The sequence below is a fragment of the Gorilla gorilla genome, chromosome 1, assembly GCF_029281585.2.
Source record: "Gorilla gorilla gorilla isolate KB3781 chromosome 1, NHGRI_mGorGor1-v2.1_pri, whole genome shotgun sequence".
Classification (NCBI taxonomy): domain Eukaryota; kingdom Metazoa; phylum Chordata; class Mammalia; order Primates; family Hominidae; genus Gorilla; species Gorilla gorilla.
Genome location: NC_073224.2, coordinates 127,479,726 through 127,505,529, shown reverse-complemented (window position 1 = coordinate 127,505,529; position 25,804 = coordinate 127,479,726). Strand labels below are relative to the sequence as shown.

The 25,804-nt window shown below is 42.6% G+C and overlaps 1 protein-coding gene and 1 pseudogene across 1 annotated transcript; one reads left to right on the top strand and one right to left on the bottom strand.

Moving 5' to 3' along the window:
• Positions 1-948: 948 nt before the first annotated feature.
• On the top strand, positions 949-2,108 carry LOC101152317 (HIG1 domain family member 1A, mitochondrial-like). The gene has a single exon (XM_063705938.1). It carries the CDS (start codon positions 971-973, stop codon positions 1,232-1,234), a length of 264 nt encoding a protein of 87 aa, XP_063562008.1. The 5' UTR covers positions 949-970; the 3' UTR covers positions 1,235-2,108.
• PGBP (pepsinogen B, pseudogene) lies at positions 3,692-12,544 on the bottom strand (annotated as a pseudogene).

Sequence of the window (25,804 nt, the reverse complement as noted above, 5' to 3'; positions counted from 1 at the left end):
CTTTTGGGTAGGTACCTGGGAGTGGGATTACTGGATCAAAGGGTAGTTCTATTTTCAGTTATTTGAGAAATCTCCTATTGTTTTCTATAGTGGTTGTACTAATTTACTTTCCCACCAACAGTGTATAAGTGTTCCCTTTTCTCCACATTCTCACCAATATCTGTTGGTTTTTGGCAGTCCCCCAATTCTCTTTCACAAAAATATAGGAATTGGACAGCCAAGGTCTTTATTTAGTACAATGAAGACAGAAGGGTGTTAAAGGAAGGTGGGGAACACTCACATATTAATAAGTCTTGTCCCCACCCCACAAACGATAAGCAAAGTGGAACAGATCTTAAGCTATGGGGGAGCTTTTGTTGGTTGTTATTCTCTTTCTTTTTTTCTTTTTCTTTTTTTTTTTTTTTTTTTTTTGACGGAGTCTCGCTCTGTTGTGGCTGGAGTGCAGTGGCACGATCTCGGCTCACTGCAACCTCCACCTCCCGGATTCACGCCATTCTCCTGCCTCAGCCTCCCGAGTAGCTGGGACTACAGGCGCCCGCCACCACGCCTAGCTAATTTTTTGTATTTTTAGTAGAGACAGGGTTTCACCGTGTTAGCCAGGATGGTCTCGATCTCCTGACCTTGTGATCCACCCGCCTCGGCCTCCCAGAGTGCTGGGATTACAGGCGTGAGACATCGTGCCTGGCCATTGGTTGTTATTTTCTAGAAAACGGGAGCAGATAGAATTTTCTAACTCTGGCTTTGCAAATACCGTAATTGTTCTAGCAGACTGGTACCTGCTGAAAAACCTCAGATGACTTGTAGTAACTTGAATATGATTATCTCTCAGTAACTGTGTTGAGAACTTTCTGGAAATTATATCTCTAGGGGTGGGGAGAAACTGGGAGGACTGGGTGCGCGTGCAGGGATCAGAAGCCGGTTGGTGGGTGAAAGGTTTTCTTGCTCTAGGGAGATTCTTCAAGCAATCACTATGTTAACAGACACAGGTGTTTCCCTTCCTTCATATGAGGAAGATCAGGGATCCAAACTTACTCGAAAAACTAAAGAGGCACCATTCGTACCTGTTGGAGCAGCAGGTTTTGCAGCAATTGTTGCATATGGATTATACAAACTGAAGAGCAAGGGAAATACTAAAATGCCCATTCATCTGATCCACATGCGTGTGGCAACCCAAGGCTTTGTTGTAGGAGCAATGACTGTTGGTATGGGCTACTTCATGTATCGGGAATTCTAGGCAAAACCTAAGCCTTAGAAGAAGAGATGCTGTCTTAGTCTTGTTGGAGGAGCTTGCTTTAGTTAGACGTCTCATTATTGAAGTTACCTATTATTGCTGGAAATAAACTAATTTGTATGGGTTTAGATGGTAGCATGGCATTTTGAATATTGGCTTCCTTTCTTGCAGGCTTGATTTGCCTGGTGACCGAATTACTAGTGACTAGTTTACTAACTAGGTCATTCAAGGAAGTCAAGTTAACTTAAACATGTCACCTAAATGCACTTGATGGTGTTGAAATGTCCACCTTCTTAAATTTTTAAGATGAACTTAGTTCTAAAGAAAATAACAGACCAATCCTGAAGGTACTCCCAGTTTGCTTCAGAATCTCACATATTTTGGATGTTGTATAAGAGTCCTATTTGCCCCAGTTAATTCAACTTTTGTCTGCCTGTTCTGTGGACTGGCTGGCTCTGTTAGAACTCTGTCCAAAAAGTGCATGGAATATAACTTGTAAAGCTTCCCACAATTGACAATATATGTGCATGTGTTTAAGCCAAATCCAGAAAGCTTAAACAATAGAGCTGCATAATAGTAGTATTTATTAAAGAATCACAATTGTAAACATGAGAATAAAGGATTCTAGTTTAGTTTTTGTAATTGCAAATTATATTTTTGCTGCTGATATATTAGAATAATTTTTAAATGTCATCTTGAAACAGAAATATGTATTTTAAGCACTCACGCAAAGGTAAATGAACACTTTTTAAATGTGTGTGTTGCTTATTTTTTCAATAAGAATTGTAAACATTGAACTGAACAGATTACCTATAACGGATTTGATAAATGACTTATGAGCAAGCTGGTTTGGCCAGACAGTATACCCAAACTTTTATATAATATACAGAAAGCTATTACACTTGTGAACTTCTCTTGTCTAATCTGAATTTACATTCCATGGTGATAACATGTTATATGTATTGTTATTAAAGTAAGTGACCCATGTCAAAAAAAAAAAAAAAGAAATTATATCTCTAACTCAAGATCTTTGCTCTCAACGCTTGAGGTCAAAAGTCAGAGCATAAACAGAGGTGATGCTGAGGCAAGAACAGTGACTGACAGGGCAGGGGAGGAGGATGGAGGCGCATTGGGGCTGACCTGCATAGCCCTTCCCTTTGATGAAAAGAATCTATTTCTTCCATAAGATAAACACAACACTGAAGAAAAAAGAAATGACCCAATGCAGACATTACTTAGTTCAATAAGACCAGCTCTATTACTTGTCAGTAGAGAGGACCAATAAAACTATGTAAGAAAATGGACACTGACATTCAACACTGTTGCCCCCTACCCCATACATGGGTGAGTAGAGAATGTTTTGCATGTTTTTATCCAGATACGTTTTTCTAATTATACTGGAATTAATGTGATATCTCCACTATTGAAACCTTTTTGAGATCCCAAGGCAATGACAGTTTTTAATTCCCTGAGGCAACCTTCTAAATTAGACGACCTCACTTCAAATGATTTTTGATTACTGACTGTGTAATGCAAGTTTAACCACTGAGCTCACTTCAAACAGGGAAATGCTCAAAAGTAAGGTATTCCAGATTAAAAATTCCTAGGGACCAAAACCATGCCTCATTTATATTTTCCATGACCCCATGGCATAGTGGACTTTATTACATAGAAATATAACTTTAAAAAATTATTACATTGAATCTGAATCTGACTTGAACACCAACTGTATGATCACCTCTCCATGCCTCAGGCTCCTTCCAATGTAAAATAAAACTGGGGACTTTAAACTCAAATGCTTTCAGATTCAGGCAGGCAAAGTGAACGTGTGAGGTAGCCTGAGTACCAGTAGGGAGTAATGAGGACTATGATAATGCCCATTAATCTGCAAATTCATTAAAATTGTGCTGCTGCCCTCAAAAAAAAAAGTTTTCTGATTATATTTGGCCTGCAAAACACCTGTCTGAAATGCTGTCTAAGGTTGTTGCTTCCCTCATCCCTTATATTGTTCTTGAGTCAGCCATTGCTCTGGTACACGTTCTTTCTAAGGACAGTCAAAAACAATACTGGGGGAGAGAGAGGTAAGTGGGTGATAACCTCCAACCAGAGCTTCCCAAGGAGATATCACTGTGTCATTAATGCCTATGCTGGAGTTCCATACTCAGGCAGAGATTGCCTCCTTATTTTTCTCTCCCATTGATTAACTAACTGATCCCCTGTAGTTACTGTTGCTAAGTTTCAACTTAGAATAAGCCACAAAAAGCAGAACACACCAAAAAAGACATCTGGGAATGAACATCAAAGGTGTTTGGAGTTTTCCAATTTATTAGTTGCAGAAAGTAAGACTCTAGTGAGCAGAGGGAGTCAGGATCATTAAAAATGCTGCCATGGACCCACAGAAACATCAGAACAATCCCAGAGTCCTGCAGAGAGGGGTGGAGACAGCAGTCGCTGGCTAGTCTAGGCAGAGAAGGCAAAGCCCACCCTGTTGTTGGCCATGTCATAGACAGAGCAATATTCCTTGAGGAAGACATCCCCCAGAATCCAGAGGGGCTGCCCACTGCGGGAGGGCAGGCAGGTGGCCTCAGTTCAAAGCCTGCAGTAGCCATTGTTCTGAAGAGACAAAGGACAATGAAGATATAACTAGCTGTACTGTAGAGACCTTTCCCCACAGGGACTCCCCACCTTATATTACGTGACACCTGTAGGGGGCCCTGAATTCTTGTTCAGTCTCAGCCTGGTCCCTGGTGCCCCGCTCACATCATAGGTGCCCAGATGTGAGCTGGGACATGGAACACCTGTTTGGGCCCACCAAATCCCAGTACCCTGGAAGCCAGGAGTGAATATGTACATTGAAGACATAGGCAGAGGGAGGCAGAGGAAACTGGGCCCCGCCGATGATGAAGGTGATGGTGGGCATGCTCTGTATGTAGCTGCAGTCGACCACAAACTGAGAGGGGGAAGAGGCAAAGCTGAGGCGCTCCAGGGGACTAGAAGCCCAGGTAAAAGGCCCAAGGCCCACTTTGTTCCCGTGAGTTCCCTGTAAGACTTTCCCCTCCACCTTCCAGTAAAGGCTGTTTCAGAGCATGGAAGGCCTGGCCTTCCCAGGAATAACTCTGACCAGGCCCTCTTGCTTTCTTGAGTCCTCTCCTTAAATACATCTCAGCTTTTGGATTTTGGTTGTATTGATATGGTCATAAATAAGGAGCTTATTCTAGAACAGAGTCTCTAGCCTTGGAAAGTGAAAATTACAGAGAAAAGGCATGGGGCACACACTTGTGGAAGCATACTCTCCCACACACTCATATCCACATTTGTGTGCACATGTCCATGTACTCACCATAGCATGTGCACACATGTATGCATGCACATGTACACATGTGCACACACACACACACACACACAACCTGAGAAATCAAGATTTAGTCTGGGAATAGATTCTTGCATGCAGGGAGAAGCAAACAACAGATATGAGTACAAAGCGGGCAGGTGTGGGGAGAGGAGGCTACTCAGAGTGAAATCCAAAGATGTATTCCTATGGGAGAAAGAAACCAAAAGGAATGGAAAAATGTGTTGACTCTAATATTTCAGAGCAGTCAAGTGATAGTGGCCAGAAAGCTGAAATTTGCCCCTAGGACACACAGTGGATTCACAGCACCTCCTGACAACCATTCACCCCATACTCAACCAGTCTGAGTAGAGATGGTGTTACTCCCTCCCCTTCCCCTTCCTTGCGTTGAAGGTTCATGACAGAAATGCCATGCTGTGTCCCCACCCATCTTTCCTGCCAAAGCCTCAGGTCCCATCCAACCCTTCCTCCTCTCTGTTGTGAACTCCTTGCACTCAGGCGCTTGTGTTGAGTCTGCCTGGGTGTGCAGAAAAGCCCTTGGCTTCTGGTACTCACATCACCATTCTGAGCCTGCTGGACTCCTGTTGCCTGCAGGAAGGAGCCCATGTACTGCTGGGGAACGGCCAGCAGGAAGGTCCCGGTATCCACAATGGCCTGGCAACACTCAGAGCACAAGCCAGTGGCCTGGTTACCGATGGCAAATCTGAGGGGGACATCAGGACAAAGAGAATCAAGTGCCTCTACCAAAAACATGAGCCATGTCATCCCTTGTCCCCCAACCCAGCAGCTCTGATGTTCTTCTTCTTCCAGGCAGCCAAGCCACTCCTATTACACATCTGCCCATGAAATGCTTCTGTCCATTTGTCATTATTGGACTCGCATCCTCAGTCTTGATCTAGTGCTCACTCCAGCTCTGACTGAAAGCTCTAGGAAGACAGAGCCTGTGTCTTATCTTCTTTCACCTACCTATATGGGGTCCAGCACATAGTGCCAAACACAGTCAGGGCTTGTAATCAGTAAATAGCAGCATTTTGAGCACCTACTATGTGGAAGACACTCTTTCAGGATTTATGGTGATACAAGGAGTGGGTAATTAGTGCTTACTGCTTTAAGGAGCTTATTCTAATAGAGATGGAACAACACAATTGATCAAGCCATGACTAACACTGTAAGGCAGTAGCTGATAAACCCCGTAATGTGGTACATAGACTCTTACATGATGCAGTCTCTGATTCCTTGTCTTGCTTTTTTCTACTGCTCTACCCTTCCTCTTCATCCCACATAGATGTGTTGAGATCTGTCTATGAGCCAGGTATCATGCAAGGCACTTGGAGATACAATGGTAAACAAGACATACACCACAGTCTAGTGGAGAGCCCAGATATTTAACAAAAACACACAAATGATGTCTCATTGCAGCCCTGATAGGTGCACATTACAATGTGCCAGAGAAAAGGGGACTTGATCTTTTTTGGGAAGCCAGAACAAGGATTTTTCTGAGGAAGTGATAAAGGACGAGTAGAATTGGGCTATATGAAAAGCCACCTCCATTCCATGCACAAATAATCTGCCAAGCTCTTACCTCTTTCTGCTCTTGTAGGTTGGGCTGTTTCTCCAGTGCCTTACCCAGTGACTAGGACATGTTAATTGTGACAGCAGCACAGGTAAGCATTATAGGATCAAAAGAGAAAGAAATCACTGTGCTCTGGGCCCCTGGGAGGATTTTTAGGTGAAGATACTAATTAATCTGGGCTTTGAGGAATGCCTACAAGTCAAGTAAGCACTCCAGGTGGCATGATTAAAAGAACAAAAGCAAGAAAATCATGGCCAGGTACAAGGACTTGTTGAAGTCTGTGCTTAATATCTGGAAGCACTGAGAGGCTATATTGATAGGTGGAGCCGAGATTCTGTATGGTCTTAAATACAGATCAAAGGAGTTTTGTCTTTAACTGGCATGTGATAGAGAATTCTCAGGTGTAGAAATAACTGATTTGAGCACAAGCTTAACTGATCCCAACATGGATCAAATAAGCTTGTGCTCAAATTTTGGCCTTATAAAATGTGACTTTGGACAAGTTACTTAGCCCTCTGAGCCTTGATTTCTTTATCGATAGAATGAAACATATTGCTGACCTCCTTATAGTGCTCTTGTGGAAATTATATGCAATAATATATTTAAAGTACTTAGGCCGGGCACGGTGGCTCACTCCTGTAATCCCAGTACTTTGGGAGGCCAAGGTGGGTGGATCATTTGAGGTCAGGAGTTTGAGACCAGCCTGGCCAACCTGGTGAAAGCCTGTCTCTACTAAAAGTACAAAAAATTAGCTGGGTGTGGGGGTGGGCGCCTGTAATCCCAGCTACTCGGGAGGCTGAGGCAGGGGAATCGTTTGAACCCCGGAGGCAGAGGTTGCAATGAGCCGAGATCACACTACTGCACTCCAGCCTGGGCAACAGAGTGAGACCCTGTCTCAAATAAATAAATAAATCAAATACTTAGCATAGCACCTGGCACATATCAAACATCAATGACAGCTATTACTTTCACTAATGATAGAAGGAATAAAGATTATGCTGATGGAAGTCATCAAGCTTCCAAGAATAGAAACAGATTCACAGTGCCTAGGAATGACCAACCTGCCAGCATGCTGAGACTCAGTACCCAGTTCAAAAAGTTCAGACCAGAGCTAGACACCAGAGTCTACTGAGCTCCAGGACCACCTCAGCCTGGTGGCTGGTGATTCTATTTAAGAAACCTGTGTGACGTGGCGGAACAGGAAATGTTGTTAAGCTGGAGGAACACCCTGTGAGTGTCCACAATCCACAGGAAGTGCCCTCTCTACTTACTCCTCGATGGCAATCTGCCAGTACAGTTCCGGGCTAACAGGGGTCCAGATGATCTGACCAGAATAAAGTTGGGGGTCCACACCTCCAAGGATGAGCTCTCCACCATACTGGCGGGTTGGCTGGCTAGGAAGAGATGTACAAGAACGTGAGTGCCCACACACAGTCGGTGAGGCAGTTCTCTCTCCTCTCTCCTTCCTGCACTCCCTCAGACACAGGGGTGCTGCAGATGAGGGGACGCTGTCCTCTGAGCTGCTCTCAGACTCAGCCTGCTGAGGCACAGGAGGAGACTTCTGAGAGTAACACCAAACTACTAGACACGATGCCCATAAAGAAGACGGAAGTGGAAACCAGGCACCCAAAAACAAACTAGAAAAGCATCCCAGAGAAACCCTCCCTGGGAGGAAGTGAGAACAATAGGAAACAGTTTTAGGGACAACTAGAACGGGGCCTGAGAGAGCCCGCGAGCCACTCTGAGAGGCATGCTCCCATCATGGTCAGGTCATTAACTAGACAATACTGGAAGGACTTTGGCCTTTTGTGCTCCTTATGCTGGCCAGTCGTAGAAGAAAGACACGTGAACTTCAGGTACTTTGAGGATCATGTGTTTGGGAAAGAAGGAACACGGGATAAAGTTTGGCACAAAAGTACAGTGCCAAGTGGAGCAAGAAAAGTACTGGATTTGTGATCAAGATATTTGAGTTTGAGTCTTGGCTTCACACCTACTGTGAGTGACCTTGATCAATTCTGACAAGCTGTTTGAGCCTCCATTTGCTCCCTGGCAAGATGGGGCTAATATGAGGATTTTTGAGATGTCATTTGAAGTAATTGCTAGGAGAACACTTTATAAAGCCAGACATAGTATTATGATTATTCCTCCATTATAGTTCTCTTTACTAGTAATGCTCATGTGGCTTGTTCTTTAGTGCTAATACAGCAGTCTCCAGATTTCCTAAATAAACACTGAGGGACTGTTACTCAATTTTATGAAAGGTCATCTTGTGGCTTATAGCTAATATAATTTAAAATTCTTTTTTTTTTTTTTTTTGAGATGGAGTCTCACTGTGTCGCCCAGCCTGGACTGCAGTGGCGTGATCTCGGCTCACTGCAAGCTCCGCCTCCCAGGTTCACGCCATTCTCCTGCCTCATCCTCCCGAGTAGCAGGAACTACAGGTGCCCACTACCAAGACCGGCTAAATTTTTTTGTATTTTTAGTAGAGATGGGGTTTCACCATGTTAGCCAGGATGGTCTCGATCTCCTGACTTTGTGATCCGCCTGCCTCGGCCTCCCAAAGTGCTGGGATTACAGGTGTGAGCCACCACGCCTGGCCTAATTTAAAATTCTTAAAGTGTATTTAAAATAAGATTTTTCCCAAATTTTCTGAAATACATGAATTTTATATAGCAAGTTATACTCATTGTGTCAGAACACCCTATAACCTGGACCCCATCTGATCTTGGGTTGCCTAGAATCCCCGTGGACCCTCATTTTCTGAGCCCTTCACAGGACGAAGGTTCTCACCAGGTGAAGTAGAAGCTGAAGTCAGGCTGAGTAAGCTGGCCCTGCTGCAGCATCCCCTGCATTACTGTAGGGGAATTCCCCACTGCCATGTTTGGGTAGGCCATTCCCAGGATCCCGTCAAAGTCTGGATAGTAGAAGGGGTCGCTGGGCTCATTCTCACTCAGGCCAAACTCCTGGTTATTGACAACGATGTTATGAACCTATGGCAAGCAGACAGTATGGCTTGACAATTCAGGTGCACAAATTGCATGGCTTCCCAGACTAATGTGCACAGGGTATGGAATCCAGAAACCCTCCTGGGGAGAGAACATCAGCTTCTTTCATGCAGAACCCAACCACAGGGGTGGGAGTGGAGGGTGAAAGAGCAAACTTTCTAATCAAGTGTGTCTCGGAAAAAAGAGTGTGGATGTTGGAGAAGTGGAAGAAGTTTTTTTCTGGAGTTATAGTTTCCACTTCCATGAACAGTGAAAGAATTGAATGGTTTCATACTGAACAATCTATGTGCAAGAATGATTAGAGGAATTGTAGGTGTTTGAACTAAAGAAATAAGAAAATAGTAAAAAGGCTTGTCTTCAAATATGCGAAGAGGCAGTAGACTTATCTGTGTGTTTCCAGAGGGCAGAGTTAGGACCACACAGCAAAGTTGCAAGAAGACACAACAACTTTAGCACAACATAAAGGCTTCCTGAAGTCAGGACTGCTGTGGAAGCGATTTATGTCCTGGGATGAAGGCTGAATTAGTCTTTGTGTTCCTTCCAACACTCAGCTTCTGGGAAGCTTGGACCTAATTAGTAAGCATGGGTTTCTCTAATAGTGTAAGACTCTAGAAAATGGGAGCCAAACCACAGACCCTCAGAGGCTATGAAAACATTACTTACAGTCACAGTGTCATAGCCCAGGAACACACTCAGGCTGCCACTCCCATAGGATAGTTCATAGGTTTGTCCATTGTTTCTGAAGGTGGAGGACAGGCTGGGATTGAACCTGTTGTGATTGGTTATAGAAAGACAGAATGGAATATTAATTTCATTTGCAGTTTTCCAAAACACGTGAAGGCTACTTATCCTTGATGGATTGGGCTCATCAGACCAAGGCTGGGATAGGGCATCACCCTAGATCTTTTCTTGTAGACAAACTGTGCTAGTCCTAGAAAAGTCTATGACACACTTTGCCCAAATTCCTTCCAGCTGACCATTCCCTGAGAGAAAGATTGCCTCAGACTTACCAGAAACACTGGGCCACAGGAGGGAGCTCGGGGGAAGGAAAGGAAGCCTTAGTCTGTTTCTGCTGTCTGTCTCCAAAAAAGTCAGCACTTCTGAAAAGTGGTGCTGAAGTGATAGACTGAGAGCAATTTCTAAATGTTCCAAACAGAAGGAGGATACGTGATGGACAAAGAACTCTGGACTTAGAATGATTCACCTGCACTCAAATCTCAGCTCCACCCCTCTATCTGCTCCCCTCATGGTGTGGAGGGTGGTAGTGACATACTCACAGCAGGCTTGGCTCTGGCAGTAGATGGAGGGCAGCTACAGATTGGAGGAACCCGTATCAAAGAGGACTAGGAAATTTTGGGGTGGTGTCCCAGTGCTGATCTCCCCAAAGTAGAAAGACTGCAAAAGAAAGATTTATCACCTTCATTAAGTAACCAAGCCTTGTCTTAAGAACGGACAAAGAGTTAACCCACAGGAAGCCACCCTCTGCCCAAATCATTTTCTTGGGGGAATGAGAGGCTTATCCCACAAGTTTTCCTTCCCATCTGGAGTTAGTTCCTTTCAAGATTCTACTTTTTGTCCCTAATTGCAAGCCTTTGGCCAGCTAAGACTTAGTATGGCAAGACAATATCCTCTTCCAAAGTGTTTTCTACTTTTACAATAAGCTGATATCTTCACGGATTTATCATGCTACACTGGAGTACCCAGAATTGGGGAAACAATCACTTTTTCTTTTTTCCTGGTGTCCAGACACACACACACACACACACACACACACCACCACCACCACCATCACACTCTTCTCCCCTTCCCTTTCAATGTTAGATACTTCTACCATCATTTTCCTCCCTTCTGGTCACACACTAGCAGAGGGTGCTAGGCAGCTGGAAAAGAGATAGCATGGAGAGAAAGAAGAGCTTTTCACTGGAAGGTAGTTTAAGCTCTAAGTTAACTTGGGCCAGTCATGTCACTTACCTACCTCTAGTTTCTTCACCTATAAAATGTGGGAGTTGAAATAGAAGATCCCTAACGTGGCTTCCAGCTCAGACATGCAACATAACATCTCACTAAGGACAGTCCACAGGACAGCAGAATGTCAAGATGCCCTGATGAGACTTGGTGGGCTTGAGAATATTCAGACATTTGCTCCGGGGACTTTGCATCTTTCCAAAGAGGGAGAGATGCAGTATCTGAGCCACTGGAGCTTTTGCCTGACAGCCTCACATGTATTTTCCTTCTTTCCCCTGCAACTCATTGCCAGGACTTCCTTTGGATCTCTCAGTTGACTTGAACATTCCCACCATGAATCTCTTAATCATGTAAATGAGGCTTTAGCAGGATGGGCCAGCAACGAGAGGAAAGGAGGAAAGAAAAGGAATTACTATACTCTTAGATGGTACCAACTCATAACTTATTCTGATTCTTTCCATAGAAAGGGTGAGACTTTGGTTTAGTAACTAGTCAAAAATTACAGCTAATGAGCAGTATAAGTGAGTATCTAAGAATGGTGGTTATACAAGGGTTATGGACACTCCCTGCCCCATCACTCACATGCAGGTAGTTGGTGATGGGCTCGTAAGCAACAGCATCATTATTGAAATAATACTTGGCAATTGGATCAGCCTTTGGGTGGTCCCTCAGAAACGTCTCCAGTACACCCTGCTCCTCCATTCTCTGGTGGATAGACTTGCCTTTCCTCAGAATGATCCTGCAGAGAATAGGGTAAACAAACAAAAATAGAAACGGAATGAGTCTTGGCCCCATGAAAGCAATCTCTTCAATGACCTGACCTGCAGTGTTTAAATCTCTCCAGTACTCTACTCAAGAAAAGCCCTCTATAAGCAATGCTCTCAGATTTTAGCACATTCTAACCACTGCTGTCACTCCAGAATTCCCGGTGTGGAATAGACCATATCATATTTTTGGGGTATTGTGTTTATATATTGTTTCCAGAGAATAAATATCTCGTTTCTTTCCAATCTCTTCTATAAGTTTGGGGTAAGGATTGTGCATCCTTCCTTCTTAGCCAACACCCACACCCATAACCCCCCCAACACACTCACACACCATCCATCCATTTAAAGTCTTAGTCCCCAGTGGGTGTTCCTTTCACAGTAAAAGAGTCAACCTGATTGGTGTTCCAGGAGACCTACAGAGGAAGGCCTTTGCCCTTTCCTAGCTTGTCATGTTCCCTGAAGGCTGGAATCCACAATTAGGCCAAATCCCAATATATAACTTTCCACACCTCCCGAGAGATGTAGGCAAGCAAGACCAAGACCAGGATCTTCATGGTGCTGACTTTTAACTCCCCACCAACACGCAGGACACGGTGGCAGAGCCAGAGGTTGGGGCACACAGAGGTAGGCTAGATCTGTCTCTTATATCTTGATCCCCCTGCACTTTTGGTCTCTAGGTACATGGGCTTTTCTACCTATGTACCAGCTTGTTTGCCTACAAATCCATAGATTCTGTTTGTTTTTCCCTCTGGCAAGCATCAAGAACTTTCATATTCACTCCGTAGTGAATTTAAAAAGCAATTAATGGCTTTACTGGTGGAATCTAAAGATTAGGATTGGATAACAAATGGAAAATGCACTGAGGTCAGAGGACCCTGGTGCCTGTGTCTACTGGGCAATGGGTGTTGGCAACTTCCGCCAGGACAATGGAACAATTTGCTCTTTAGCTCCTAAGGGCATGTGCTTTTTTGAGCTTTGCAGTCTACTCTCTGCTTCTCCCTCTCCTTCTCTCTCTTCCTCTTCTCTGTCTCATCTGTAGCCTTCCATATATGATTTTCATATCCCATGACATTCTTCTTTCTTTATTCTTTTCATTTTTTTCGTTTGCAAACTAGTCAATTTTTATTGAATGCTTACTCTGTGTTCACCTCTGTACTAAGCTCTGGAAGTGCAAAGATAATTAGGAAATGATCCTTGTATACAAATGCTTGCACTCTTGCTGGTATAATGGACACATAATCAAATTGTCAGGCAGTGTGACCACTCTGAGCATTTAAATGTTTGTTGAATGAGTGAGAGGGATAAAGCAATCAGAGAGAGGGAGTGGTAGTTTTTTGTGGGATGGAAAAGGCTTCATAGAGGAGGTAACATTTAAGTAAGGATCTTGCAGCGTGATAAATGAGGAAGTGAAGAAATTAAAAAAAAAAGAAAACACCATTGCAAGCAGATGAAAAGCTTCAGCAGTGGCACAAAGGGGTGAAGTTTTGTGATGATTCAGAGAACATTGTGGCCAACGTAGCCAGAAGAGCAATTCTCAGCACAGTTCATCACCAGCCCAAGACATATTTGCAGGACTTGCCTGCATGTGCCCAATTCTCATCATGCTAATTGTTACTCTGAGTATTATTTTCTAGCCAAGAAACCATTTTAAATGGAAAAGACTGTAATGCTGTAATAAGAATACTATTGAGTCTATGATACTATATTAAAGCAGTGTATATTTAACACCTTCAGAATTTTAACTATTATTTTATCAAATTATTTATGGCATGCCTCATAACTGACTACAACCAGAGCACCATGGATAGAATACTGAACCACTGCAAGAGTAGTACATGGATAGTTGCTATATACAGTACAAGGTATCTATATGGGCATGACTTTCATGATCAGAATCTTGTAATGTGAATCCTCTATGCCACACTAAGCGATATTGATTTAATTCTGTAAGCAACAATAAGCCATTAAAGTTTTTTTAATCCAGCAAGCAAAACACTGAATGCCCTTCTTCCTACCATTTATACAGAGCTTTTTACATTGTAGGCTTTCAGAAGTATTGAGTGAAAGAGATCAGTTACCAAAATAATTCCCTAAGTAAAATTGTAGCTGGCATGAAACTTTGTCATGAATCTACCCTGAAGCTATGCACAACCCCAAAGAAGGTTCAACTTTATATGTAAGATTTAATGTTTTTCTGTAGAAATATGTTTTTAAAGGGAAACTTAAGAGCCACTGTACATTCATAATGACCATAACTCCCACATGTTGAACACCAACTTTGTAGCAGACACATATTTCATGTAATCATTGCAATATCCTTGTGGGGCTAATTTGACTTTCCCAAGACCACCCATATAATGAAAGGTAGAACTGTGGTTTCAAGTCCAGTTTGTCTGAACTCCTATCTAAACACAAACTCCTCCTCTAGGCCTGGTGTGCTTAAGTTCTCTTTGAGTTAATATACATGAAAGCATCAACTTTAATGATGATGAGAAGATTTGATTTAATTTTCTATGGAAGCGATCCATTCCAAGATGACCAAATAGGAAGAGCTCCGGTCTGCAGCTCCCAGCATGATCAACACAGAAGATGGGTGATTTCTGCATTTCCAACTGAGGTACCTGGTTCATCTCATTGGGACTGGCTGGACAGTGGGTGCAGCCCATGGAGGGTCAGGTGAAGCAGGGCGGGGCATCGCTTCACCCAGGAAGCACAAGGGGTTGGGGGATTTCCGTTTCCTAGCCAAGGGAAGCCATGACAGACTGTACCTGGAAAAATGGGACACTGTCACCCAAATACTGTGCTTTTCCCAAGGTTTTAGCAACTGGCAGACAAGGAGATTCTCTCTTGTGCCTGGCTCGGTGGGTCCCATACCCACAGAGCCTTGCTTACTGCTAGCACAGCAGTCTGAGATCGAACTGTGAGGCAGCAGCCTGGCTGGGGTAGGGGTGTCTGCCATTGATGAGGCTCAAGTAGGTAAACAAAGCACCGGGAAGCTCAAACTGGGCAGAGCCCAACACAGCTCAGTAAGGCCTACTGCCTCTAGACTCCACTCTGTGGGCAGGGCTTAGCTGAACAAAAGGCAGCAGACAACTTCTGTAGACTTAAACGTCCCTGTCTGACAGCTCTGAAGAGAGCAGTGGTTCACCCAACACAGCATTTGAACTCTGAGAACGGACAGACTGCTTCCTCAAGTGGGTCCCTGACCTCCATGTAGCCTAACTGGGAGACACCTCCCAGTAGGGGCTGACAGACACCTCATACAGGCGGGTGCCCCTCTGGGATGAAGCTTCCAGAGGAAGGATCAGGCAGCAATATTTGCTGTTCTGCAGCCTCTGCTGGTGATACCCAGGAAAACAGGGTCTGGAGTGGACCTCCAGAAAACTCCAACAGACCTGCAGCTGAGGAACCTGACTGTTAGAAGGAAAACTAACAAACAGAAAGGAGTAGCATCAACATCAACAAAAAGGACATCTACACCAAAACCCCATCTGTAGGTCACCAACGTCAAGGACCAAAGGTAGATAAAACCACAAAGATGGGGAAAAACCAGAGTATTAAAGCTGAAAATTCTAAAAATCAGAGTCCCTCTTCTCCTCCAAAGGATCACAGCTCCTCACCAGCAACAGAACAAGGCTGGATGGAGAATGACTTTGATGAGTTGACAGAAGTAGGCTTCGGAAGGTCAGTAAAAACAAACCTCCAAGCTAAAGGAACATGTTTGAACCCATCGCAAGGAAGCTAAAAACCTTGAAAAAAGGTTAGATGAATGGCTAACTAGAATAAACAGTGTAGAGAAGACCTTAAATGACCTGAAGGAGCTGAAAACCATGGCATGAGAACTTCGGGACTCATGCACAAGCTTCAGTAGCTGATTCGATCAAGCAGAAGAAAGGGTATCAGTGATTGAAGATCAAATTAATGAAATAAAGCAAGAAGACAAGGTTAGAGAAAAAAGAGAGAAAAGAAATGAACAAAGCCTCCAAGAAATATGGGACTGTATGAAAAGACCAATCTATGTTTGATTGGTGTACCTGAAAGTGACGGGGAGAATGGAACCAAGTTAGAAAACACTCTGCAGGATATTATCCAGGAGAACTTCCCCAACCTAGCAAGGCAGGCCAACATTCAAATTCAGGAAATACAGAGAACACCACAAAGATACTCCTCAAGAAGAACAACCCCAAGACACATAACTGTCAGATTCACCAAGGTTGAAATGAAGGAAAAAATGTTAAGGGCAGCCAGAGAGAAACATCGGGTTACCCACAAAGGGAAGCCCATCAGACTAACAGCGGATCTCTCGGCAGAAACCCTACAAGCCAGAAGAGAGTGAGGGCCAATATTCAACATTCTTAAAGAAAAGAATTTTCAATGCAGAATTTCATATCCAGTCAAACTGAGCTTCATAAGTGAAGGAGAAATAAAATCCTTTATAGACAAGCAAATGCTGAGAGATTTTGTCACCACCAGGCCTGCCTTACAACAGCTCCTGAAGGAAGCGCTAAATGTGGAAAGAAACAACCAGTACCAGCCACTGCAAAAACATGCCAAATTGTAAAGACCATTGATGCTATAAAGAAACTGCATCAATTAATGGGCAAAATAACCAGCTATCATCATAATGACAGGATCAAATTCATATATAACAATATTAACCTTAAAATATAAATGGGCTAAATGCCCCAATTAAAAGACACAGACTGGCAAATTGGATAAAGAGAAAATATCCATCAGTGTGCTGTATTCAGGAGACCCATCTCATACAAAGACGCACATAGGCTCAAAATAAAGGGATGGAGGAAGATCTACCAAGCAAATGGAAAGCAAAAAAAGCAGGGGGTGCAATCCTAATCTGTGACAAAACAGACTTTAAACCAACAAAGATCAAAAGAGACAAAGAAGGCCATTACACAATGGTAAAGGGATCAATTCAACAAGAACTAACTATCCTAATATATATGCACCCAATACAGGAGCACCCAGATTCATCAAGCAAGTCCTTCGAGACCTACAAAGAGACTTAGACGCCCACACAATAATAATGGGAGACTTTAACACCCCACTGCCAATATTAGATAGATCAACGAGACAGAAGGTTAACAAGGATTTCCAGGACTTGAACACAGCTCTGCAACAAGCAGACCTAATAGACATCTACAGAACTCTCCACCCCAAATCAACAGAATATACATTCTTCTCAGCACCACATTGCACTTATTCTAAAATTGACCACATAATTGGAAGTAAAGCACTCCTCAGCAAATGTAAAAGAACAGAAATCACAACAAACTGTTTCTCAGACCACAGTGCAATCAAATTAGAACTCAAGATTAAGAAACTCACTCAAAACTGCTCAACTGCATGGAAACTGAACAACCTGCTCCTGAATGACTACTGGGTAAATAACTAAATGAAGGCAGAAATAAAGATGTTCTTTGAAACCAATGAGAACAAAGACACAATGTACCAGAATCTCTGGGACACATTTACAGCAGTGTGTATAGGGAAATTTATAGCACAAAATGTCCACAAGAGAAAGCAGGAAAGATCTAAAATTGACACCCTAAAATCACAATTAACAGAACTAGAGAAGCAAGAGCAAACACATTCAAAAGCTAGCGGAAGGCAAGAAATGACTAAGATCAGAGCAGAACTGAAAGAGATAGAGACACAAAAAACCCTTCAAAAAATCAATGAATCCAGGAGCTAGTTTTTTTAAAAGATCAACAAAATTGATAGACTGCTAGCAAGACTAATAAAGAAGAAAAGAAAAAAGAATCAAACAGATGCAATAAAAAATGATAAAGGGGTTATCACCAACGATCCCACAGAAATACAAACTACCATCAGAGAATACTATAAACACATCTACGCAAATAAACTAGAAAATCTAGAAGAAATCGATAAATTCCTGGACACATACACCCTCCCAAGACTAAGTCAGGAAGAAGTTGAATCTCTGAATAGACCAATGATAGGCTCTGAAATTGAGGCAATAATAGCCTACCAAACAAAAAAAGTCCAGGACCAGACAGATTCACAGCTGAATTCTACCAAAGGTACAAAGAGGAGCTGATACCATTCCTTCTGAAACTATTCCAATCAATAGAAAAAGAGGGAGTCCTCCCTAACTCATTTTATGAGGCCAACATCATCCTGATACCAAAGCCTGGCAGAGACACAACAAAAAAGATAATTTTACACCAATATCCCTGATGACCATCGATGTGAAAATCCTCAATAAAATACCAGCAAACCGAATCCAGCAGCACATCAAAAAGCTTATCCACCATGATCAGCTCGGCTTCATCCCTGGGATGCAAGGCTGGTTCAACATACACAAATCAATAAACATAATCCATCACATAAACAGAACTAATGACAAAAACCACGTGATTTTCTCAATAGATGCAGAAAAGGCCTTTGACAAAATTCAACAGCCCTTCATGCTAAAAACTCTCAATAAACTAGGTATTGATGGAACATATCTCAAAATAATAAGAGCTATTTATGCCAAACCCACAGCCAATATCATACTGAATGGGCAAAAACTGGAAGCATTCCCTTTGAAAACTGACACAAGATAGGGATGCCCTCTCTCACCACTCCTACTCAACACAGTGTTGGAACTTCTGACCAGGGCAATCAGGCAAGAGAAAGAAGTAAAGGGTATTCAATTAGGAAATGAGGAAGTCAAATTGTCCCTGTTTGCAGATGACACGAGCGTATATTTAGAAAACCCCATTGTCTCAGCCCAAAATATCCTTAAGCTGATAAGCAACTTCAGCAAAGTCTCAGGATACAAAATCAATGTGCAAAAATCACAAGCATTCCTATACACCAATAACAGACAAACAGAGCCAAATCATGAGTGAACTCCCATTCACAACTGCTACAAAGAGAATAAAATACCTAGGAATCCAACTTACAAGGGATGTGAAGGACCTCTCCAAGAACTACAAATCACTGCTCAACAAAATAAAACAGGACACCAACAAATGGAAGAACATTCCATGCTTATGGATAGGAAGAATCGATATTGTGAAAATGGCCATACTGCCCAAGGTAATGTGTAGATTCAATGCCATCCCCATGAAGCTACCAATGATTTCTTTACAGAATTGGAAAAAACTACTTTAAAGTTCATATGGAACAAAAAAAGAGCCCGCATTGCCAAGACAATTTGCTAAGCAAAAAGAACAAAGCTGGAGACACCATGCTACCTGACTTCAAACTATACTACAAGGCTACAGTAACCAAAACAGCATGGTACTGGTACCAAAACAGAGATATAGACCAATGGAACAGAACAGAGCCCTCAGACATAATACCACACATCTACAACCATCTGATCTTTGACAAACCTGACAAAAACAAGAAATGGGGAAAGGATTCCCTATTTAATAAATGGTGCTGGGAAAACTGGCTAACCATATGTAGAAAGCTGAAACTGGATCCCTTCCTTACACCTTATACAAAAACTAATTCAAGATGGATTAAAGACTTAAATGTTAGACCTAAAACCATAAAAACCCTAGAAGAAAACCTAGGCAATGCCATTCAGGACATAGGCATGGGCAAGAACTTCATGACTAAAACACCAAAAGCAATGGCAACAAAAGCCAAAACAGACAAGTGGGATCTAATTAAACTAAAGAGCTTCTGCACAGCAAAAGAAACTACCATCAGAGTTGAACAGGCAACCTACAGAATGGGAGAAAATTTTTGCCATCTACCCATCTGATAAAGGGCTAATATCCAGAATCTACAAAGAACTCAAACAAATTTACAAGAAAAAAACAAACAACCCCATCAAAAAGTGGGCAATGGATATGAACAGACACTTCTCATAAGAAGACATCTATGCAGCCAACAGACACATGAAAAAATGCTCATCATCACTGGCCATCAGAGAAATGCAAATCAAAACCACGATAAGACATCATCTCACGCCAGTTAGAATGGCAACCATTAAAAAGTCAGGAAACAACAGATGCTGCAGAGGATGTGGAGAAATAGGAACATTTTACACTGTTGGTGGGAGTGTAAATTAGTTCAACCATTGTGGAAGACAGTGTGGAGGTCCCTTAAGGATCTAGAACTAGAAATACCATTTGACCCAGCCATCCCATTACTGGGTATATACCCAAAGGATTATAAATCATGCTACTATAAAGACACATGCACACGTATGTTTATTGCAGCACTACTCACAATAGCAAAGACTTGGAACCAATGCAAATGTCCATCAATGATAGACTGGATTAAGAAAATGTCCACATATACACCATGGATTACTATGCAGCCTTAAAAATGGATGAGTTCATGTCCTTTGCAGGGACATAGATGAAGCTGGAAACCATCATTCTCAGCAAACTATCACAAGGACAGAAAGCCAAACATCGTATTTTCTCACTCATGGGTGGGAACTGAACAATGAGATCACTTGGACACAGCCGGGGGGAACATCACACACCGGGGCCTGTTGGCGGGTAGGAGGCTGGGGGAGGGATAGCATTAGGAGAAACACCTAATGTAAATGATGAGTTGACAGGTGCAGCAAACCCACATGGCACATGTATACCTATGTATCAAACCTGCACGTTGTGCACATCTACCCTAGAACTTAAAGTATAATAAAAAAAATTTTCTATGGAAAAGTATATTAATTACTTTTCTCATCTTTCCTAGATTTTTCCTGCGCATATAAAAACTTAACCCTGATAACTGCTGCCACCTGGTGGCAATATTCCTACCTTACAAAAACAGGGTTTTGAAAGGTTGAAAAGTGTGACTGGCGTTTCACAATCCAAGTCAGATGTGAAAATGGCTCCTAACATCTCCACAGCTCTTTCCTAGGTGAAGACAACAGGTAACTGTTCATTTGTCTTGTCTGAGACTGCCCCTTTTCCCCACCCACGTCAAAGCAGCCAAAACATCACCTTTCCAGCTATCCTAAAATTTCCCCCGTCTCACATCCATGCCTCTGACCTCTCAATCCTTTAACACGATAGTGTTCATCCCTTTAACACTCCAGAAAACTTTCTAAGTGTTCTCTTCCTGTGTTTGCACAGTCTTCTTTGCAGCATGATATTAGTAGATAAGCTCTCTGAGTGTTTCCTCAGCCTAAGATGAAAGAATGTATGTAAAGTGCAGAGCAGCCTCTGAGTTCTCCGGGATATGTCATTCCCCTCATCATTTTTAAAGTCTTGTGGGAGCCTGGTTCATGAAATATCACACACTGTACTCAGCACAGTGGCTTCTATGTAGAGGCACCCAATAAATAAGTATGGAATGAGCCAACTGTATAGACGGGGACTTCAAACAGTCCTGTTAAAATACACACATTTTGCCAGTTCGAGTTTATTACAGAACTCCTATTAGGTTGGTGCAAAAGTAATTGTGGTTTTTGCCAATACTTTTAATATTATCATGCCTGTAGTTTAGCTTTTCCTGTTAGCTGGGAATGGAATGATGAGACCAGACACATTTTAAATGAGAATGGAAAGAGGTAGGCACAACGTCCTAGGCAACTGATGATATTGGGAAGATCAACATGGAGCTTCACACTGGGTCCTGGGGAAAACAGGCACAGAATGTAGATGTTTTTCTCAAAATTAGTAGAAGTCTAGTGAAGCCCTTGCTATGTGTTCAATATTAAACTACTGATGTTGTAACCTAACAAAACCTTCTAAAATGCAGAGCGAATTCTCTTATAGTGAATTCTCTTACAGTGTTTTCTTGGTGCTTAGAAAACAAAGACTTATCACGGGAAAGTGTCCACCTCAAACATGTGTCTTCCCTTCAAGACATTTGCCAATTTGAAGCTGCATGGGGCAGGAGGCCATAGAGTTGAGCTGGGAACTTCTGATGACGAGAGATGAACCCCCTTAAGTCTTTCAAAACTTAAGAAGAGACAGATAACCACCAACTGTCAAACAAAATCCCAGCGAAGTCATTCCAGAGCAACAGGGACAAATCAGAGGCAGATGAATATTTCAAAAGCTGCAACTCAACCCTGACCCAGTTCAATCCCTAAATAGGTTGGAATTAGCTGGCTTTCACTCTGTCTGCATAACAGAAGAAAAAGACCCTTTTCAATGAAAGAAAAAATAAAAGGTAGATGATGATACTGGGAGGATCAACATGGAGCTTCACATGGGGTTCTAGGGAAAACAGGCACAGAATGTTGACGTTGTCTTTCTCAAAATGAGGAGAAGCCTAAGCCCTTGCTATGTGTTCAGTATTAGACTACATTAATTCCAGGGCATTCACAACTCAACTAACATATTCTCTTCACTTCTTTCCTGAATTATTTAGTTTCTCCTGCTCTGCCCTGCCCTTGGCTCTTCCACAGGACCCGACTGTAACCAGTGTTCCTGGAAGTCCGTGTTTGAACTGCAGAAACAAATTACACCAGTGCTCCCACTCCAGCTGCAGGGTTGTTGGGAAGCTGAGAAAATGTGAAATTCTACACCAAGGACTATGTTTCCATGGGCTCTGCCAGCCTCTCATCGAGCATTTTTTTTTTTTTTTTTTGAGATAGAGTTTCGCTCTTGTTGCCCGGGCTGGAGTGCAATGGCACAATCTTGGCTCACTGCAACCTCCGCCTCCCGGGTTCAATGGATTCTCCTGCCTCAGCCTCCCGAGTAGCTGGGATTACAGGTGCGTGCCACCACACCCAGCTTTTATACTTTTAGTAGAGATGGAGTTTCGCCATGTTAGCCAGGCTGGTCTCGAACTCCTGACCTCAAGTGATCTGCCCTCCTTGGCCCCACAAAGTGCTGGGATTACAGGCGTGAGCCACCGCGCCCGGCCCAAACATTTTTACCAAAGAGGAAGCCCCACAGCCCTCTCATGATACTCATGAGCATCGAACTAAATAATAAACATTTTATTCCTGCACAGATTGAGCAGTGGCAAATGAGAGGTACCTATAAACCCATACTTTTGCACACTCTTAGAACCTAGACGCTACCCTTCTTGCTCACCCTGCAACACATCCATAGCTGCATGTTTTCATCTGGGTTAATATGTGGGTGTCGACGGGGCAGTCCCAGCTTTCTACTGTCATTTCTGTGAGCTTGTCATTTTTGAGTGTACTGGAAATTGTGTATAAGTAAACTATAAGGACTCTGGGTGAGTTTTTGTTTCATTTAAAAATATCCTTCTTTTCTTTTGTTACGCAGAGTGCAAAGCCAGCTAATTCCAATCTAGTTAGGGATTAAGCTGGGTCAGGGTTGAGTTGCAGCTTTTGAAATAGTCATCTGCCTCTGATTTGTCCCTGTTGCTCTGGAATGACTTCGCTGGGATTTTGTTTGACAGTTGGTGGTTATCTAACTCTTCTTAAGTTTTGAAAGACTTAAGGGGCTTCATCTCTCGTCATCAGAAGTTCCCAGCTCAACTCTATGGCTTCCTGCTCCATGCAGCTTCAAATCTGGCAAATGTCTTGAAGGGAAGACACACGTTTGAGGTGGACACTTTCCCGTGATAAGTCTTTGTTTTCTAAAAGTACCATGAGAACACTGTAAGAGAATTCACTCTGCCTTTTAGAAGCTTTTGGTAAGGTTTAACAGCCTCCTGTATGACTCCGGAAACTAGCAAATGCCCTTTTGAAAACTGGTCACGTATTTGGGGTCCCGGAAGTTTTCCACATGTCATTCTAGTTCAATGTGACCTTTAAATATGTTGCTGATTTCACCCTTCCTTAGCAATTGGCTTTCTTCTTGGGCATATCTCAGCATGTGTACAAAATCGGCAAATGTCTGCAGAGAAAAAAGATGGCTGGCTCTTTTCATCTCACCTCAGAAAGGTTCTCATCTCTCTGGATTTTATTAGTCCTGATTTATCTGATTTATCTGGATTTACCTTGTCCTGATTGCCTCCATAATGCTGTGATGCATTTAACACCATAATTTTTGTAATTTAGTTGGCTTTTGCTAATTGTTGTAGCAGGAACAATGGTTCCTTCAGTGTTGTCGGAAGCAAGCATAAAATACCAGGTGCTTTATATGTCATATTTTAGCCTGTTTTCACCATAATACCACAGGTTATATTGGATTTTGTTGGTTCCAAAGTCCTTCCTTAGAAATTCACCTTTCCCCTATCCAGTGTACTTCTAACGAGGTGAACAGTGTTGGTGTTACCCTCTCCCAACTCTAACCTCAGCAATGGGTACTTTATTTCAGTCCAGAAAAATTGTAGCACTTCATTCCCCTAGAAACAATGATGATACCGTGAGTCATGCATGACTCCCATGAGGTCATTAGAGTCATTCTTTTTTTGTGTGTGTGTGATGAAGTTTTGCTCTTGTTGCTCAGGCTGGAGTGCAATGGTGTGATCTCAGCTCACTGCAACCTCTGCCTCCAGGTTCAAGCAATTCTCCTGCCTCGGCCTCTTGAGTAGCTGGGATTACAGGTGCCCGCCACCACGCCTGGCTAATTTTTTGTATTTTTAGTAGAGACAGGGTTTCGCCATGTTTGTCAGGCTGGTCCCGAACTCCTGACCTCAGGTGATCCAACTGCTTTGGCCTCCCAGAGTGTTGGGATTACAGGCGTGAGCCACTGCGTGTGGCCTAGAGTCATTCTTCAGTTTGAAATATAATTGTTAGGTGAAACAAGTATTTCCACTGGAAAAATACAAGCTTGGGGATTTCAGTAGTGATTGTTTTGACCAGATGAAGATTATCTGTAGAATAAAATCAAATAAAAGCTAGCAGAGATGTTTGTGTATGCATGTGTGTGTTTGTGTATATGTGTGTTGCGGGGGTTGGGGTGGAGGAAGAGAGAAAGCGCATGAGCACAAGACAGGGATCTAGACCCACCTGCATAAAGAGAACTAATACATTCCCTTGTTGCTTAAGCTTTGAGTTTTTGCCACTTGCAAATTTTTCTAAGTCCTGATGAATAGGCTAAAATCATCCCAACTTTTTCTATAAAAAGATTGATATTCAGAGAGATTAAATAATACAACTAATGTCACACAGCCAGCAATTGCTGAGCTAGGATTTGAATCCAAGTTGGCCTAACTCCAAAGTCCATGCTTTTCCTACAACATCATGCTTCTGCCACACTTGATGTTAAGGAAACTAAGCCTTAAGGTAAGGGACCCAACTTGTCCCAGGTTCTCCCAGCTCTTGAGTTAACTGGCATTTGTCAGGTCTTTAGAGAGTAGATATGGGGAAAGGGCATATGCCTCACAGAAGAAGGGAAATGTGCATGTTCAAGTTCTATTCCTTGGCCATGAAGAACTTTGCTTGTGGGCATAATTATCAATCATCCAGCTCTACTGACCACCACAGAGTAGGTGCAGTGGGGGCTAAGTAATGGATAGACATCTGTTTATGCCCTCTGTGATCTTTCAGCCTAATAAATATTAGCATCTTACTTTACATTTGCATTCTGTTCACATAGTTCTATTCCACTTGTCTTTTATGAAATCTTCGTGATGTACCTTGGACAGTGAGAGGAAGTATAGAAAAGTGGTTGAGAGCATGCACTCAGACTCCAGACAGCTCTGATTTGCATCCTGGCTCTGCCGCTTACTTATGTGACCTCAGACAAGCCATGGTTGTGCATCCCTTAAATATGGAGATGTGCTCGAGCAATGTGTTGTTAGGCAATTCTGTTATTGTGCAAACATCATAGAGTGTACATACACAAACCTAGATGGTATGGCCTACTACACACCTAGGGTATATGGTATTGCTTCTGGACTACAAACCTATACAACCTGTTACTTTACTGAACACTGTGGGCGATTATAACACAATGGTAAGTATTTGTGTATCTAAACATAGAAAAGGTATGGTAAATGCACAATATTATAATCTTATGGGACCACCATCATATATGCAGTTCATTGTTGACCAAAATGTCTTACGCGGCACATGACTGAACTTAACAACTTCTA

Coding starts and splice junctions, on each gene's coding strand:
- LOC101152317 (XM_063705938.1), top strand. CDS start 971: ATGTTAACAGACACAGGTGTTTCCCTTCCTTCATATGAGGAAGATCAG.